The 18157-nt window shown below is 47.3% G+C and overlaps 1 protein-coding gene across 1 annotated transcript in view; it reads right to left on the reverse strand.

Annotated features, from left to right (window-relative positions):
• Positions 1 to 645: 645 nt before the first annotated feature.
• The window catches only part of LOC144138703 (protein 5NUC-like), a 52690-nt gene continuing 35178 nt past the window's right edge, over positions 646 to 18157 (reverse strand). The window contains exons 7-9 of the mRNA XM_077671103.1: positions 16160 to 16318; positions 12223 to 12420; positions 646 to 895 (exon numbers count right to left, since the gene is read on the reverse strand). Of these exons, the coding sequence (XP_077527229.1) occupies positions 693 to 895; positions 12223 to 12420; positions 16160 to 16318 (560 nt within the window). The 3' untranslated portion in view covers positions 646 to 692. The remainder of the gene's footprint in view (positions 896 to 12222; positions 12421 to 16159; positions 16319 to 18157) is intronic.

The raw sequence follows: 18157 nt of genomic DNA on the forward strand, positions 1-18157 counted from the left end.
GGTCTCCGCGAAGGGCATGACAACAGGAACGAGGAGGCCAACCGGGCAGCGCACGCGCTCACCTGCCGCGGCGCACTTGATAGTCCGGCCTCCTCCCCTAATTCGACCCAGCCTGTGGAGACGGAGCCACTCATCACATAAGGGGACATCCTCGAGTGGTACCGCATTAATCGCCGGACTCTCCCGCCACCTCACCCAAAATTGACAAGAGAAGAATCAGTGACATTTAGACAGCTACAAACGAACTCGCTATTAACCCCGGTGTTACCCAAGCACATGTGCCCTGACGTGTATGTAAGTGATAACTGTGTATTGTGTAAGAAGGAGAGAGCCACTGCGGCTCATATCCTATGGAACTGCGAAGTGAATCCAAGCAAGGCCAACGCAGCCACAGTGATCCCGCCGCAATTTATGGACGCGGCGAGAAGCAAGGACTACAACATCCAATTTCTGGCCGTCCAGCAGGTGTTGGCTGCCATCGAACGCCAGCGACCCGAAAGTGCTACCTCCTTCGGAGGTTCAGCATGAAGAGGTAGCAGGTGACGTGCGGCAGACCGACGCGACGTTTAGGCCACGTCTCATCTGCAGGTCTCAATAAAGTTGTTTCCTCCTCCTCCTGTTCGTGGTTTTGTTTACAGAGCAGACCTTTTTTATTGAAAACAGCTACTCTCGGCAGAATACCATCCTCTGCATCACCACAAAAAGTTTCGACGCATTGACCTCCAGTCCGCACGGGCCATGACTCCTGGCGTGCCTGCAGGGGGCGTCGGGGCTGAAGCATCTGTAATGTTTGGCCGTGGCGGAAGATTATGTACGATTACCCTCTCTTCTTCGGGTGTCTTGATCGGGGACATCTTTCCGAAGTACTTCACAAAAACGTCCACAGCACTGACCCCTGAAATATAGGGAATTACATGGTGAACAAATAAGAAATACGTGCCGGAAGAAATTTTAATTCACCAGAGACACCACAAGCCACGTCGTGGAGTATAACGGCTATCTTACCAATGCAAATTCTGCAATTAGTACACAAACCAAGTCGGGCGCGACAGTTAGAAGGAAAAAAATGGGTCGTCAGCAGAGCCATATCGTGTCATTCCACTAAAGTTTAAAATTTGCCGCCCATGCTGAAAACTGGTAAGCCAAAGCTGCATTATCTGTTTGAAGAGGCACGTTGAACTGCCATGATTCTCCTCTACCAAATCTTTTTGAACTTGGTTATCTCCAACACAGAAACGGTAAATACAGTCAATCCCGGATATATCGAACCCGGATATATCGAATTATTGCATATCTCAAACAAACTAACCAGCACCTTCGAAATCCTATGCAAAAGTATAGCACTTTCGTACGTGTGTATCGAACTACCGTTCACCGTCACATTCCATATATTGAATGCCGCGCCGCAAGTGCCCCTGACATGTGCTTCTCCTGATGGAGTTGTGGGCGATGACGATTACTTATCGCGCGTCGCGTCACTTTGGCGCCCCCAGTACTTACAAATAACTGTATGCCTTCAACACCTGCTCCACCTGCTCGACACACTAGCGTGGGGTACCCTCATGACAACGAGAACGCAAAGTGTGATTGGATATGAAAGGGGAAGGGGATACCGACCAGACGCCTGTGACCCATACAGAGAAGCTCGATGTTGTGACCCAGCGGCGGCTCTGCTGGCATGGAGACTGGTGCAGCGTGTTGCGTCCTTGTTTTTTTCTCGGCGGCTTGTCTCCGGAGACATGGTCGCGAAAAGAACATAAGAATTTGGATTTAGCGATGAAGGCGGACATCATCAGACGGAGTGGAGGCAAGTGAGAAGTAGTCGTCGGTTGTAGCGGCATTTGAAATTCGAAATTCTTCGCAGCCCGTTCGGGCACGAAACTGCGCAGCAAGCTGACGTAAGGCAAAGGCAGCGCAGTGCGGCCGTCCAGGAGCGTGTCGTGTGCGTGTTCCTGCAGTGGTTCAGCAAAGCAGCTTCGTGGCGGCTCCAGACGAGAGGCGTTCGGATACAAAAGACCACGGAATTGAGTGCCTTGAGAGTGAATTAACAGAAAGCTGTCATCATTCCATTGCGAAAACCCGGGGCCGCAACAGCATGTAAGTTCGTAACTGTTGATGACGACGTGCAAAGTGTGGTGGATCGCGACGATGAAGCGATCGCGGTGCGGATCGCCGTTACAGAAAAATTGGTCCTTACTAGCGAGGCCGACGATGTTCCCAACTAGCGTCACTAAATAAAGGCTTTCAGAGTATTGGCACTCTTTTCTCCCATTGCCATGTGCCACCACGATTTTCATTGGTCGGTCGGCACCACGTGATATTTGTTTGCGTATGGGCGCAGCCATTTTGTTTCTAGGTGCCTCTCTCACTTCCTCTCTCTCTCTCTCTCTCTCTGCTGCGCGGACGCTAGAGCGGCTGGTCACACTCCGCCCGTCACAACCCACAACCAGCGGCGGTTTCATTGGGAGAGGGGGCAACACTGCAAGCCAGAAACAAAATGGCCCCCAGACGCTTCCGGGTGCACGAAGTGGCGGTACTCTTAAGCGGAGCTTATTAAGTGACGCTATTCCGAACCGCTTACGGAAGCCGAGCTTGCTACTGCATTCAGCGTATTTCGTGGCCATGGCGGCGCAGTAGACGGCGACTGGCTTGGCTGAAGATAGCTTGGTGAACTTCATGACGAGAAGATAAAGCAAGCGAAGCTCACGGACTTTTTTCGTGCTGAATAAAGCTCTGTGGTCGTCGCGTTCTTTCATATTTTTTGTACTTTGAAGAGCAAATTGGGAAGCTAGCGCTTTTCGCCATCTCTCAAAGCTCTCAGTGCTGTGCGAGGTTTTTAGATGCAAGGCATCTCATTCACCCGCCTTGTCCCTGCATCCGGCGTTGTCGTCGTCGGCGTCCGCCCCTCCCCCATTCTCGTCGCCGCGCCAGCTGCGCTCTCCGCCGCTCACCCCCTCTCCTCTCCGATAGCGAACACTCTCTCGCGAGGGGCATTGGATTCGATTCGATTGGGTTGGCTTGGATTGGCTTGGCTTGGCTTGGATTGCATTGGATTGGATTTGGATTGGATTTGGATTGGATTTGGATTGGATTTGGATTAAAGTGGATTGTGTTGGATTGTGTTGCGTCATAGCCGCTGCAGACGCACTGGCGCCGGCGCGTCCCCTCACCGTTATGCGCGCTATAAAACGCGGTGCCTGCGCCGCTCTGCTCCATCGTTCCAGTGCCGTTCCTCCGCTGTCCAACTCTGCAACATGAACCCCCTATGCGTCGCATCTACACAGGGGTTACCGCGAGGGGAGGTGGGAGATTTTTTAGACAAGCTCTAGATGGGCATATTTTATATTGCGAAATATCGATATATCGAAATATTTCGCGATCCCTTAGAGTTCGATATATCTGGGACCGGCTGTATACGATGATTCAAGCTTTCGTTAGTTGATTGATTGTAGGGTTTAACGCGCCGACGCAACGCAGGCGATGAGGCGCGCCGTAGTGGAGGGCTCCGGATTAATTTTGACCACCTGGGGATCTTTATCATGCGCCGAAATCTCGTACACACGGGCGTTTTTGCTTTTCACCTCCATCAGAAAAGCGGCCGCCGCGGCCGGGAATCGAACCCACGACCTCGTGCTCAGCAGCGCAACGCTTTCGTTAGTTGGTGTGATGTAGTTTAAGGAAACATCGATAGGTTGAAACGAGACAAGACAGCGCTGTCGGTCCTGAAACTTCACCCAGTCCTCCCACCTTAATGTACTCCGTTTGTTATCTCTGAGCTGCGGGAGAAACTGATGACCAGCGCTTAAAGCACGGTACCCCACGGTCTCTTCGAATGAAGCAATCCCACATCACCAGGCTGAAATAAAACATTTAGTGGCAGAATTGTCTAGACCGAACTTTGTCCATCCGTCGGGCCAAAAACCATCGAAGCCTCAAGAAAGAATTGGCCCCGTATCTGCTCCTCTCGTTGCAAATTTCGTCAAAAGACGATAGTCTTTGCAGACATTTGCCAAGGAAATGCTCCCCTTTGCTTGCCTCTCATGCTGTTCCTGTTCCGTCGCGCTCATCCCAAGGTAAACACAATAAAGGTTCACTCAAGGCGATTTGAATTTACCGCGTTCCACTGCGACAGGTGGGGTTCCTCGATGCCAGAGCTGCAGTACGGCGGAGACGCGCGTGAATCGAGGCGGCCGACTTCGAGGTTTATAGTACCGCCTTGTCGTGCTCCACGTGCGTTTCAAGCAGAAACCTAACCTAGCTAGTGGAACCTTTCGTTGCTGTTGGCACATGATTTCTCATATGCCGCCAAGAAGTGGCGCGGGCAACAGCAGGCGGTGGTTTTCGGCAGTAGATGTAGAATATCATTTGCTATCGAAAAACCATGCATCCGTGAATTAGTTAATACAGAAACAATGTAAATATCCCTTGGGTATTAATTTTCGGTCTTACATTGTATAATGTCGTTATATTTCACAAAGTTGACAAGTATGAACATATCAACCGGGCTTATATGCTCACAGGATATACGACACAGGAAGCCAGCGACAACCTTACACGCGTAATCACGGAGTGTGCAGTAGAAGTCGGGGGCCCTATGGCTAGACAGGATACTGGTAAACTTTCACAGGAGACGAAAGATCTAATCAGGAAACGCAAACCATGACAATCTCTACCGAAGCTGACAGAATAGAACTAGCGGAGCTCTCGAAGTTAACCAATAAGTGTAAGAAAGCTGACATACGGAAGTATAATATAGAGAGGATCGAATACGCTGTAAAGAACGGAGGTAGTCTGAAAGCAGTGAAGAGACGTCTTGGCGTGGGAAAAAAATCAGATGTATGCACTTAAGGATAAGCAAGGCAATGTCATCACAAATAGGGATAAAATAGTCACAGAGGCCGTGGAGTTCTATAGGGATCTGCGCAGTAGCCGGGACATCCAGGATAATGCCGAACGAGACAGTAGTTCAGAGAAGATAGACATCCCACCAGTAACGACCGAAGAAGTGAGGAAGGCTTTGAAAGAAATGAAAGGGGGCAAAGCACCTGGTGAGGATCGGATAACAGCAGACCTCTTGGAGGATGGCGGAGAAATTGTACTTGGAAAACTGGCAACCCTGTATACGCAATGCCTAATGACCGCAATGGTACCGAATCTTGTAAGAACGCGAACATCATCCTAATCCATAAGAAAGGCGACATGAAGGACTTGAAAAATTACAGGCCGATCAGCTTACTGTCAGTCGTCTACAAGGTATTTACCAAGGTAATAGCTAACCGAATTTCTGCAACCTTAGATTTCAGTCAACCTAAAGAACAAGCAGGTTTCCGGAAAGGTTATTCAACAATGGACATATTCACACGATCAATCAGGTGATAGAGAAGTGCGCTGAGTATACTGAACCCATATATATAGCCTTCATAGAATATGAGAACGCATTTGACTCGGTCGAAACCCTAGCAGTCATTCAGGCATTACGGAAACAGGGGGTAGATGAGCATTATGTAAGAATACTAGAGGATATCTACAGTGGGTCTACAGCTACCATCCTCCTCCATAGAGACAGCAGTAAAATACCTATAAGGAACGGTGTCAGAAAAGGAGATACATTCTCTCCAATGTTATTCACAGCATGTTTACAAGAAGTATTCAGAACATTCGATTGGGAACGTGTGGGAGTAAGGGTTATTGGAGAATACCTCAGTAACCTCAGATTTGCTGATGACGTTGCCTTGCTAAGTAACTCGGGGGAAGAATTGCAAAGCATGCTTTCCGCACTGGGCGAACAGAGTAGAACCGTGGGCCTGAAAATTAATATCCAGAAAACTAAAGTAATGATGAATAACCTAGGGACAGCACAGCGGTTTGAGATAGGTGGCGAGGCAGGGGAAGTGGTAAGCGAATATATGTACTTAGGCCAAGTTGTGACCGCAGATCCCAACCATGAGGCAGAGATAATTAGAAGGATCAGAATGAGGTGGGGCGCATATGGCGGACATTCTCAGATAATGAATAGCAGACTACCATTGTCGCTGAAGAGGAAAGTGTTTGACAGCTGCATCTTACCGGTACTCACCTACGGGGCAGAAACTTGGAGGCTCACTAAGAGGGTTCAACTTAAATTGAGAACGACTCAGTGGGCAATGGAGCGGAAAATGATAGGTGTAACATTAAGGGACAAGAAGAGAGCGGAGTGGGTCAGGGAGCAAACTGGTCTTAAAGACATATTAGTAGAAATTAAGAAGAAGAAATGGACGTGGGCAGGGCATGTAATGCGAAGGCAAGATAACTGCTGGTCATTAAGGGTAGCAGAGTGGATCCCTAGAGAAGGCAAGCGTTGCAGGGGGCGGCAGAAAGTTAGATGGGCAGATGAGATCAAGAAGTTTGCGGGGATAACTTGGTCATAGTTGGCACAGGACCGAGGTAATTGGAGAATAATGGGAGAGGCCTTTGTTCTACAGTGGGCGCAGATAAACTGGTGATGATGATGATGATATGCTCACATTTGGCTGTGAGTATATATAAGACTATTGCGCAGTGTACATTTTACTTTGGCCGAGTGGCTGAATCCCCTGCAAAGTATACGGAAATATTGAATGGCAGTTCGCCATAATAATGCTGATGTGGGGCCGAGGAGAGAATTGTTCTGCCAGAGTGGACGGGAGATCTTAGTGCATAAAGCCCAACCTTCTCCACCTGACTGGTTAAATGTGTTGGAAAGTGCAGCATGGCTTCGGCCTTTGTAACAATCGTACACTAGCAAGTGACGTGCTAGTGTCTTTTTACGCTTTGTAATCATTTTTTTCGTTCGTATAGTGTGTACCGAAAACAGCAATTAAGAAAAAAAAGTCACAGACACACCGACAGACAGAGCAAAATTGCTGGGTTTAAGTAGCCCAAGAAAGACTACCGTCTTTAAAAAAGTGTGGTTAGGGAGGCCCCGGTAATCTTACCCGGCACCTTTACGCCGTGCAACCGGCAGCCCAATCACTGGGCCACCACAAAGGCCCGATGGGTGCGGGGTTTCCAGCGGCGGGCAAAAATAACACGCAAAGCGAATCAAACCTGGTTCCCCCAGGTTATAAAACCAACGACTACCCAATTGAGCTACCATTACATTCCGGGCGCACAGCATATTATTTGGGCTCGTAGCACGGGCGCTGGCTTGGGACTCGGCAGCGGGTTCTAGTGCGTGCTAATGTGGTTCGCTTTGGGAGAGATGTGAAAGCCTGCGCATAAAACGATCCGGGCCTGCCAGTCATGAAGAATTTGTAGCGGCGAGTTCGAAAGTAAATGCGAGGTGCAACAGCCGGGTCTTCAACGAAGGGAGAGGGACCGCCATCTCTGCTCTTTCTAGAGCCTTGCACCACTAGTGCAAGCTTCGCCAATTTTTTAAGTGCAATGCACTTCTTATGCGACCCTGAACCTGCGTCCACCGGCGATGTCCGCGCACGTGGAGATGGGCGCGCGCTGCCTGGCCGCTGACATGGCACATACCCACGTGGGGGATTGGCCAGGAATCTCCTCGTCTTCCTTGGCAACGGGGGGAGATGGGCGCGCGCTGCCTGGCCGCTGACATGGCACATACCCACGTGGGGGATTGGCCAGGAATCTCCTCGTCTTCCTTTGCAACGGGGGGAGATGGGCGCGCGCTGCCTGGCCGCTGACATGGCACATACCCACGTGGGGGATTGGCCAAGAATCGGGCGTGAGAAGGGCTAATGCACCTGCTTAAAGGAGTACTGACACGAAATTTCAAAGCTGAGATCCGCTCTAGCAAGTACAAAGACAACACAAATAGGTGTCTGTGAATAAATGCATCTTTCTTTCTTTGTAGTTGTGTGTGTGTGTGTGTGTGATCTCTTTTTCGCGAACATTACCGAACCGCGCAAATTCAACTCGTGCATTCGCACTTTCACATTCTTCCCCTCGGGGAAATGCGGGGAATTTTTTTCACCACCAACCCCTTGTTTTGAATTTTGTGCCTGAGATACAGTTGTCTCAATGTATGCAAACAAATAGATAGCTGCAATAGATATTTACCATATAAGAAATAACCGCATACTCACCGCAGTGGCGGAGTGTCTGAAACATCGTTGTACTTAGGCCGCGAACGCGAGTGCGATACCGGACGCGGTTAGCGTTTCTGTGGGGACGGCGATAACTAGAAACGCCCATGTGTCCAGATTACAGGGAAGGTCACAGACCCCCGACTAGGCGCTTAAAATTAGGCAATACTTGTCAGTTACCGTACACCTGATAGACCTTAATGTCCGTCGCGTAACCACCCTTCCTAACCCGTACTGAAGGTTCGCGATTTTGAAAGCCAGCGTTTCGTCCATTTGTGATTTTGAAATTGACTAAACATCGGAACTATGTACTTTGGGTTAATCCACTTGGAGCCTTGTGTCCCTCTCTATTTCTTTCACTAAGCATGCGTTCATTCATTCATTCTTTTACCGCAAGTAATCATATTTGCAAGAGAAAACCAGGAGCACAGGAAGGAGCCAGCAAAAAGATATTTTTCATATTGTAAAACCAAATCCCGTAAGCGCGTTGCCATCAACTTCTGGAAAAATCAAGAGCGCCAGTATTTAACACTGTTTCGGGAGCGGAAAGGGCGGGGGTGCATACAGAGAAACCGCAATATTATCAGAGAATGTGGCACAACGCGTTGCGCGCAGTGACCACACCACTGCTGTACCGAAAGTAAGCTCGGGCACTACTTCTGAAACAATTACTTTTAAAAAATAAATTCTATATTTGGTGCGCAGTGCCGTGCTGGCAATTAATAACGCTGGTTTCCTGAACCATCGGGCCCCTTATTATTGTTCCGGATAATATTTTCTGGGGCCAATGGTCTAATAGAGTCAAACTGTTTCTCCGTTTAAAAGTCATGGTCACAACGCTCCTTTTTCGATATGCTTCGAAATCTGGACAAAGCGCACATTGACCCCTCACGGAGTTCTTATTTGCATTATTCATAAGCAACTGTTCAGGTCCCTATTCTGTTCTGCGACGACGGTTTATACCCCTCCAAAACTCAAACTATAGATATGAGAAATGTATCTAGGACGAAATCTCCAATTATTCTAACTCCTTGCCTATTTTCAGGCGCGCGTACAATAATAAATGTGTTACTTAGAATTCGATGCGCTCACGCTTCGTCCTATCGTTGAACATAATATCAGGTGAGGAAAATGAGTGATTCACTTAACCTTCGATATTCAGATGCTCTTAATGAGACAACGTGCTGGCTTAGCACCTAGTTTTTATTTGCCCGGCCCGTCACAACCGTGTAAAAACCTACCTCCACTGTGGAGATGGCAGCGAAGGAGGTTAGGAATTTTTCTCTCGCATGAGCTATTCTATGGAAGCAACACATACATTTTTTTAAGAGAGGTATTCGCTAGCCTGAAGTGCGCCTCCCGCATGACTGTGCTTCTCGCAAAGCTGTTCTAGAGGGTTTCGCTGACGAATATTGTGGGTCACAGTTCCCAATAACGGTGCATCAGTTGAAAAATACCTTGAGCGTGTGACATTCGACTGCGAGTAGAAAGCGTCTGGTGCGGTGTAGTACCGGAGTTATTCCGTTAGTGATCTGGCGAGCGAAGGTCGAGAAATAGATGGATGAACATTTATATGTTAGTTTATCAGCAGCGTAATCAAGGCCCGAGTAGCAATACCTAACTGGCATGTGAAGTAATCCGAGTTCTTGTCATGTTTTTAACCCACTGCAAGCGGGTAGTTGCCTGACCAAGCAGTCTACAAAAGACCGCAATCATAACTATAATTATAGACTCCTCGCAAGACGCACGTTGGAGTCGATCACTAACTAATACACTACATTTTTTTTTCATGTTTCTATTAAGGCTGCATGTTAAACGAAGAAAAAACTTTTTATGGCATTTCATCCCGCCTATGAATAAAAATGGCACAGTTGTATATTTAAAGCAAATATTGAGGAACCGCTACAGAATTTGTAGCAACCGACTTGTTTTTGGGATTTGGTTTTTCTGCGCTGCTATCATATATAGGGGTTGAAAGCAGCTCCAACGTCCGCAAAAACAGCGGCAAAGAAAAAAATAGAATGAGAACACAGATATTTACGTGAATGTTCGCTGCGCATGCTGGAAGGGGATTGAAAAAAATGGTCATATGCTGTACGAAAACCCTTTGCATAGGCTATGGACGGTAAGCGTACCCACGGTCCTTAGCTTCTACAATCACGATGGCTTCCAAAATCTCTTCCTTGCTTTTGTTTCCTTTTTTTATGACTGCAGCGTCATGAATGACATTACCAAAGATTAGGCGGAACAATCACCGATTACCTGGTATCTACTTTTAACTTCTTTAATTGTTCGTTAGGTTCAGGGCTCCTCAACTTATTTTATGGATGGTGAATGCAAACCAACACGAATCACTGAAGCATCAGGCGTGTTATTACGCCAGTCTAAAGATTACTCAGTGATTTTATCTTACGGTGATAATGTAAAACTAGCCTCTGAAACCACGACGAGTCATGAGCGGGTTGTCTCTGTGCAATAGGCTTGTCCAGCGCCGTCTGTATAAGCATTGCCTAATGCGTTGTCCGCTTTCAAATGGGAGCGGTAGGGACGCTTAGTTCAGGCACTCATCCGCTATGTGGCGCGCGCCGGCGGACGTCCCGCCTTACATCACTGCTCACGAGTCGCGAACACTGCACCCACCTTACAGCGTGTGTCTGTCAGCTTGCCTCGAAGGCATGGGAGCGCCGCCCGGGGAACGCTAGACGAACCGTCAACAATTGGCATAGTGTCCGAGAAGCAGCGCTGGCTGGCGGACAGGAAAGCACGTAGGAAGGCTACGGAGCGGGGAAAGTTAGGAGAGAGCAACAGGAGAGTGGCTGTTTGGCAATTTTTCGCTCACGTGATAGGCAAGGATTATACAGGCGGCGTTGGTTTGTCATTAAAGGCTCCTCACTTTGCTGCCCAAGAGAAGAAATCTGAACTGGTGGATCTGCAAACTTTGCAACCTTGCACGTGAGAGATATCTTGATATTGATCACAATCCAATTCCTCGAAAGTTGAAGCTTCACGAAAAAGCATGTCTTCCGCAATATGTTGGTTCTATATTTCTCAGTTTAAATACGGCGGAACGTCACATTGCTTTCGCAAATAAAAAATTCAATTGCGGTAAGAGGTCAATGGCGGCTGCTGCCCACACAGAATTAAATAGCGCCGCGATAGATTGGATACGTTGTCTTCACGTTGACGGCATTAACACGAAGGACTGCTTTTCCTGACGGAACACTTTTGAACTTTCGAAACCAACAAGTTAATAATGGGCAACGTTATGTTTACGAGAAAAGTTCATACTTTTTCATTTTTCGTCAAATGTCAAGACGGCACGGCATTTATGTGAGGTCTTTTCTATATAAGGACGCATGTTGCCACTTTGGGTGTATTTTGCCTGGATCCTTTTTTCAAATGCTAGCCATGAGTTTCACAGGCCAACCATTCAAAAACAAATCTTGAAACCGGTATTGGTCACGGATAGGAATAATTAAAATTGCAAAGGCGAAGCTCGCGACAGAGTTGAAAAGAAACGTCCAATCATACCGCCGAGCTCACAGCAAATTACCAAAGGGGTGATGACACACCAGAGAATATTTTCTTGGCCAACACTTAACTGCCATACTTTTTCCTCAATTTTCTGTCTTGACAAGATCTCTTTAGCTGGGTGCATAACTTCTATTTCCTCTTGCAACCATCGCAAGTTGAGCAAAAGAAAAACGAGACCACTGTACCATTCTGTCATAAAAATGTTTTGATAGAGGCAATCAATTCTTTAGAATGTTCTGTGTCGAAAGTAACAATCCTCTTGGGCGCACTTTTTCAAGAGGGAAGGCCACATTACATTTTTTGTTGTCTCATTTACGTTTGGTTACCGAGACGGCGGAGGCGTATTTCAACCACTGTTTTCTTTGTTTTTGCTTTTCGGGAGAGAGCACAGTTTTTCTCGTGTCGAGGGCACAATTCTACAAGAGCGCCACTGCACTAAACGTCGTTTTATTCATCTCGTCGACTAATTTTTGTCGTCTATGTGTAAAACACATCGCCATTTCCACTTTTTCATGCTTGTTTTTCAGAGTATTCCCGTTCAATAACTTATCAAGTTTGGTTGTCTTTCTGTCGGGACCTATATCATATAAAAAGCAATAAAGACGAAGGCAGCACTCACCTTCTGTATATTTCGTAACATTTGGCTGAAATTTGAAGCCATCTCCACCGTAGGCCATAAAAGAGGTTGTGACTATGCTGTAGACTAGACAATCGTTCACATCTTCATACACCGGCACGCTGCAATTTGTACACAGGATCTTCAGGGACATGACACGACAGCCGTTCGGCAGGCTGAAGTTGTACTCAACACGGGCTCCTGAAATCAGTACAAGACAAAAAATACAAAGAAGCAACTTCAAAGGTTTACGTTGGAACCCGTGGCGATTTTCATTCTGCAGAAACGAAGTAGACGTTAGCGTCTCTAGTTTTGAAATGCATCTATACGTTTACCGTCCTAATGGACCCCGCCCTGTATGCAAACACTGTGACGTCACAAATTCCATGTTCGCAACTTCGACACCTCCTGGCGGCCGCAAAAACGGCGATGGTTGGCCAACCGCGCCTCCACAGGCGGCGGGTTCGTGCTATTTGTAGGGTGCCCAAAAAGAATGATGTGCATTGCCTTGCAACATGGGTGGCGTCCTACATTAGGGGGGCTGATCAGGGTTTTTTGGGCATGCATAAGTTTTCACTACACCACTGCGTACTGTACGGTCAACTGACGACCGCGGCATATAAGCTATCAGATAACAGGAACACAGCGCGCACTGAACAGTTTTCTGAAGGTTGGTACTTATTCGGCGCGCACAAAGAACATTTTTCAGTGTTTCTCTTTTTGTCAGCACAAGAGTACGCTAATTCATCTTTGTTTTCCAGGTCAGTCAACGCCGATGGCTGCGCCAGGTAGCGTTTCTGCTACCTGAACGCTTCCCCCGTCATCCTATTCCTTATTTCGCTGCGTTTTCGCGTTCCAATTTCAGGTATGTTCTATTTCGTCTCACCTACTGAAACCGTTCCCGATTTGTTCTGCGCAGATGTGGCTTGTGCAGAACCGGTACTGCACGTCTACGTTCTGATTGCGCAACTCTTTTCTTGGGAGTGCAGGGCACGCAGTGGACTCGACTCATCGGGCAATACGTGCACGGTAGGAGAACCGAAGACACAATAGTACCGCCGCGTGCAGCCCTTCAAAATCGCGGAGGCGAGTGCTTCACTGCCTGAATAAGTTAGGCGAGAGCTACGAAACCGAAGGCACCTTTTTATTACAGTGTGTACGCTGCCCATTCACGATCTTATTACGTGTTCCGAAAACTACATTTCTTGAGCCCAATAGGGAGCGACAGAGACGATGGAGCGGCCGTTTTTTATTATTTATTTATTTAAATCATACTGCCAATCATTCAAGGTCCCTGCAGGGTGGGTATTTACATAGTATTGAAAGCAAGGAATACAATGGAACATGAACGCAGTGAAACAAATGTAGCAACGAACACCATTTTGAACGAGTTGCTGGATCTGTAAGAGAATTCCACTCAGCTATTGTAGGAGGATATAAAGAGAATTTGCATGTGTCAGTTCTAGCGAAATAAGGTATTATCGAATATGCAATATGCTGATTACGGGAAAACAAGTATCTTATTTCGCCACAGCCTCTTGAGACAATTATTGAACAAGCACCGCAAATGAGCCATTGCAGTTACAAGCACGCGATTGTCTCGGACATAATAACTCTGCTCTTGGCACAACTATTCGGGGTTGATTTGGCAGTAGCCAGCTAATTTGGCGTGGATGGTTTGCCAAAACAGTAATTGGTGTCGTCTACGCAGGTTAGACAATCAGCGTCTTTTTAATACTGTGCTCTGCTTTATCAAAACAAATAAATATTTCGTACCACACGTATAACCCTCCCCTCCACCCGGCACCATTTGCTGCGAAAATTTCACACTACCGTTTCACTTAAAGCGGAAACGTATCAGCGGAAACGTATCAGTTAAAGTGAAAATGTATCAGCGCGCAAAACGGCAGGATCAACGAGCGAAGAACGGGAACTTCGGCGACGTAAGCGTGGGGAGAAGGATGCAGAAAGAGGACAGTGACGAACTTTAGTGGCGGTAATGAAGGCCTTGGCTTAGGCGATGGCTTTGGAAACTCGCGAAACGACCGAAGTAAGTGCTCGCAATAAACAACGCTGTCCGAACCTTATTTCTCGGAGGCAAACTCTGCTTTTGTCTGCCTTTGCTTGCATAATAGGACCTAGCCAATCTGAGACACAGCCAATTTTATAGGTATTGGGTACAAGTCAATGAAAAAAAATGGTTGCCATCCATCCCTGTGAAAGTTGATGTCCAGCAAACTGTTGTAAGCTACTACAAATAGTGATGGAGGAGTGTATAGAAGTTCCTCGTCACCTCGGCGGGCTTCTCGCTTGCGCTCCGCTAGTGTAACTAGGTAACGGCGAATAATATCGGCACTCTTTTCTCCCATTGTTCTGAGCCGCTGCCATGATCATTGGTCAGTTCACAGTACGTGAAATTTGATTACACTGCAACGGTTCATGGGCGCCGCCATTTTATTTTTACGGCGTTTGAGTCGGTCAACTCTTGCAGGCATAGTTTGTCCTCCGTGATCTCCGGCTGCGCTCGACTGACGTCGTTACGAATGCGAATCAAAGATAACGCGTGCAACAGCCTTTCAGCAGTAGAAGTTTGTTTAAAGATGCCGTTTTGCTGCATCTTGTCTAGTTTGGCTAACAAGCGACCCGGTTGAAGTTAGCTTCGAGACCATAGATGCGGCAATTTGGCAACACTGATGAACAAATATTTGCCGCCGTTCTGGAATGCCTGCAGCAGGGGCGGCACTCTGATACCTTTTCTACTGACACTACGCTCGTCTTCTTTGGCGGCAAATACTGGGTCCTGCCTAGGCTGCATGCGTAATCTTGACCAGGAACACATAGGGCGGGAACACATTGATCAGAGGCTCCTTATCATCCATAATGTGGTTTTGATGCTTGCTTTGTGGTTGCCTTAAACGAATGGTCAGCTGTATGCTGTATGCGCGAATAGCCTGACGCATGCGCTCTTCGTCTTAGGCCTTGGCGCCTTGGCGTTTTTGCCCAAGAAGACCGTTTCTGCTGACGGCGATCAAAGCGTTGGCGGCTAGAGGTATACAGCTTTGCTGTAAAATGAATGGAAACTTTTCTAACAGAACAGCATAGCGCAACGCTACGGTGCACAAAGTTGCGTTGTGTGACTTCTCTATGTCCACTGTGATGGTGACCGATTGCTATCTGGCTTGCTGTGTTCACATCCAATTACAGCCAAGGCTCCAACCACGCTAAATCACGTTTCCAATCAATCCAATGCAATTGATTTTTTAGCAGTGTTTTTGGCTGGGTTACTGTGCTGAAAGCTGCAGTAGCAGTTGGACGATGCCCTACCCATGTCCCGTATGTCCCACATTCACGTCCACAATTTACCTTTGAGGAACGAACACTAAGCGACCAAGCGTTCGCGAAGAAGCCGTTAAACCCTCGCCTGGTCACTCGGTTCATTCGCGTTGAACCGATCGACTAGGCAAAGACGCACCAGTCTGCGCTGAGCCATCATGTTGAGAAGGAGCAGCGTCTTTCCCATCGGCTAGTCGTCACGTTCTACACAGTGTCGATGCCGCGAGCGAGCAAAGCTATAAGAAACGTGCATTTGAGCGCCTGCGGCTAAAGTGACTTGGGGCGCTATAAATGACCTTGAAAGAAGTTTTGTATGCGGGATCCATCGAAACGTTGATGTCAGATTGGCACCATTGTTGCTTTTTGTCGAAGGCTAAAACGTTTGAGGACGTACAGAATGCTTCACGTTCGCTAAATATACGGATTGCATTATAAAGCCACTATTTTCCGGTAAGTTTCGTTGTAGCCACGCAAATCTGTTCGATCAAAACATTGCTCCTTCTATAACTGTTGGCGTTTTCATGTTTCACTTGTTACTCACTATTTAGGAAAAGTTAAAACTTCGTGTGTGTAATTATTTCGCGGAAAATATAAAAAAAATGTTTACCTGATACTTGCAAGAACTTTCCATTGAGGTCTGGAAGCCAGGAGAAGTTGGCAACGCTATACTCAAACATGTTGCGGAGCTGGTACCCAGTCATGTTCATAATGACGAGATCGCTGTCGTAAGGCATGGCTCCAAGCAGGTCACCCAATGTAACATTCTCTGGAAGAAAGTTACGAGAGAGCAGTTCACTTGAGAGCTTTGCATATAAATGGTAACAGTATATCGATACAGCGAAGTCTGGCGCCCTAAATACGTCTATTATCAAAATTAGTCGGCGTTTGGGGAAAGCCGTAACGTTTGATGGAAGCCAGTGCTATTATTATAGTTGTAAAAGCCTTGTTCATTTGCGATGATTTGTTTAATTGTAATTCGCCCTAAGAGTAGTAGCTATGTTTTTGTTACTTTTTCCGTATACAAGCGTGGAGTCTGTACGATGGCCCAGGTTACATCAGCCAAGAACAATAAATACCAGTCACATCCTTTTGAAATCGCAGTAGCTGCACAGTACCCGTAGGTTATACTTGAAACTAATATTTTTGCAGGACAGCTGCCTATGGCTAGGGCAAACCGTTCGCGTGTATGCGAGGAGAAACGACCCTAAGCATATATCGTGCATGCGAAAATTAAACCGAGTGCGAGGGGCGCCAAGCTACGAAGGGAAAGACAACGTAGGGACCTTTGGCTATACTCCAGCGCAGAAACGGGTCATGGCGACGTGTTTGTGACGTGGGTGGCGAGCCGCAAATGGAAAGGAAAACTCTCTGATTAGATCACTCGGCCATCTGCTCCGTTACCTTCAGACGACAGGCCTCACACAGCGGCTGTAGCCCGGACTGCAATATTAAAAAAGGCTTCAGTACCCCGAATGGGAATGACGTATCCATGTGTTTTGTTATTTTTTGCTCTCTTTCTCTGCCTATTTAACACGCTTTTGTGCCCTCTATTTCCTTATCGCTCACTGTTTGTTAAGCACGTGAGCTCCCTGCCTAGCTCATTAGCCACACTAGACTTAATTTCATTTCGCTTTCCTTCAAACCACAAAAACAAGAAAGAACCGGAACAACGCCAAGAACAGGGCCGCGTAGAGAACGAGACTGCGGCTGTGCCACTGAATATAACCGTCGCCGTAGGCCTGATCCGACGGCCCGGGAAGTAGAACGGGGCCGCGACGACGAGCAGAAGCCTCAAAGTCGCGCCCACCGGCCGGCGCCGGAAAAATAACGGCATAGGTGGTGTCGAGACAGCGAGGACGCTGCGGCCGTAAGGAAAAATATTCTATAATATGATTTCAAATTCCACCGCTTTCACAGAAATGAATAGCCGATACATTTTCGTTTTACCAAATGTAATGTATCTATCGGTTTTATTTGAACATTTTCAATAAATACAATCATTGATTGATTGAGTGATTGATTGGGTTTAACGCGCCCACGCAACGCAGGCGACGAGGCGCGCCGTAGTGGAGGGCTCCGGATGAATTCGGACCGCCTGGGGATCTTTAACATGCGCCGATATCTCGTACACAAGGGCGTTTTTACTTTTCGCCTAGATCAGAAAAGCGGCCGCCGCGGCCGGGAATCGAACCCGTGACCTCGTGTCAGAATTAGTGCATTCAATCGCCAGGGTTTGAGTTACAGCGTTTTAGTGACTGGAAAAGCACTTCAATGGAGAAGGCAGAAATAAATCAAAACCTGCGAGTTTCAAAGATCTGTAAGTAATAAGGCAAGCACTACATAAACGACCTGTATCAGGGAGTTTCGAGACTTACCCACCTTTACGCATCATGCGCAAACATTTAACATTATTAAGGCCTTTCATCCAAAATGACACTTAAAGGACTTTTGGGGAAGTGCATATTGCATCGGGTCAGTTCTGTTCTATTGCTGACGCATATTCACATGCATAGCGACGTTGGTCTTGTCAATAATGGTCGCTCTGTTGTTTTCACGCTGCGAGTTTCTCATGTTAGCAAAGCGAACATGCCACAAGTAACCCAGA

The sequence above is a fragment of the Haemaphysalis longicornis genome, unplaced genomic scaffold (assembly GCF_048455015.1).
Source record: "Haemaphysalis longicornis isolate Haplotype H1 unplaced genomic scaffold, Haemaphysalis longicornis Haplotype H1 scaffold_5, whole genome shotgun sequence".
In the NCBI taxonomy this organism is placed as follows: Eukaryota; Metazoa; Arthropoda; class Arachnida; order Ixodida; family Ixodidae; genus Haemaphysalis; species Haemaphysalis longicornis.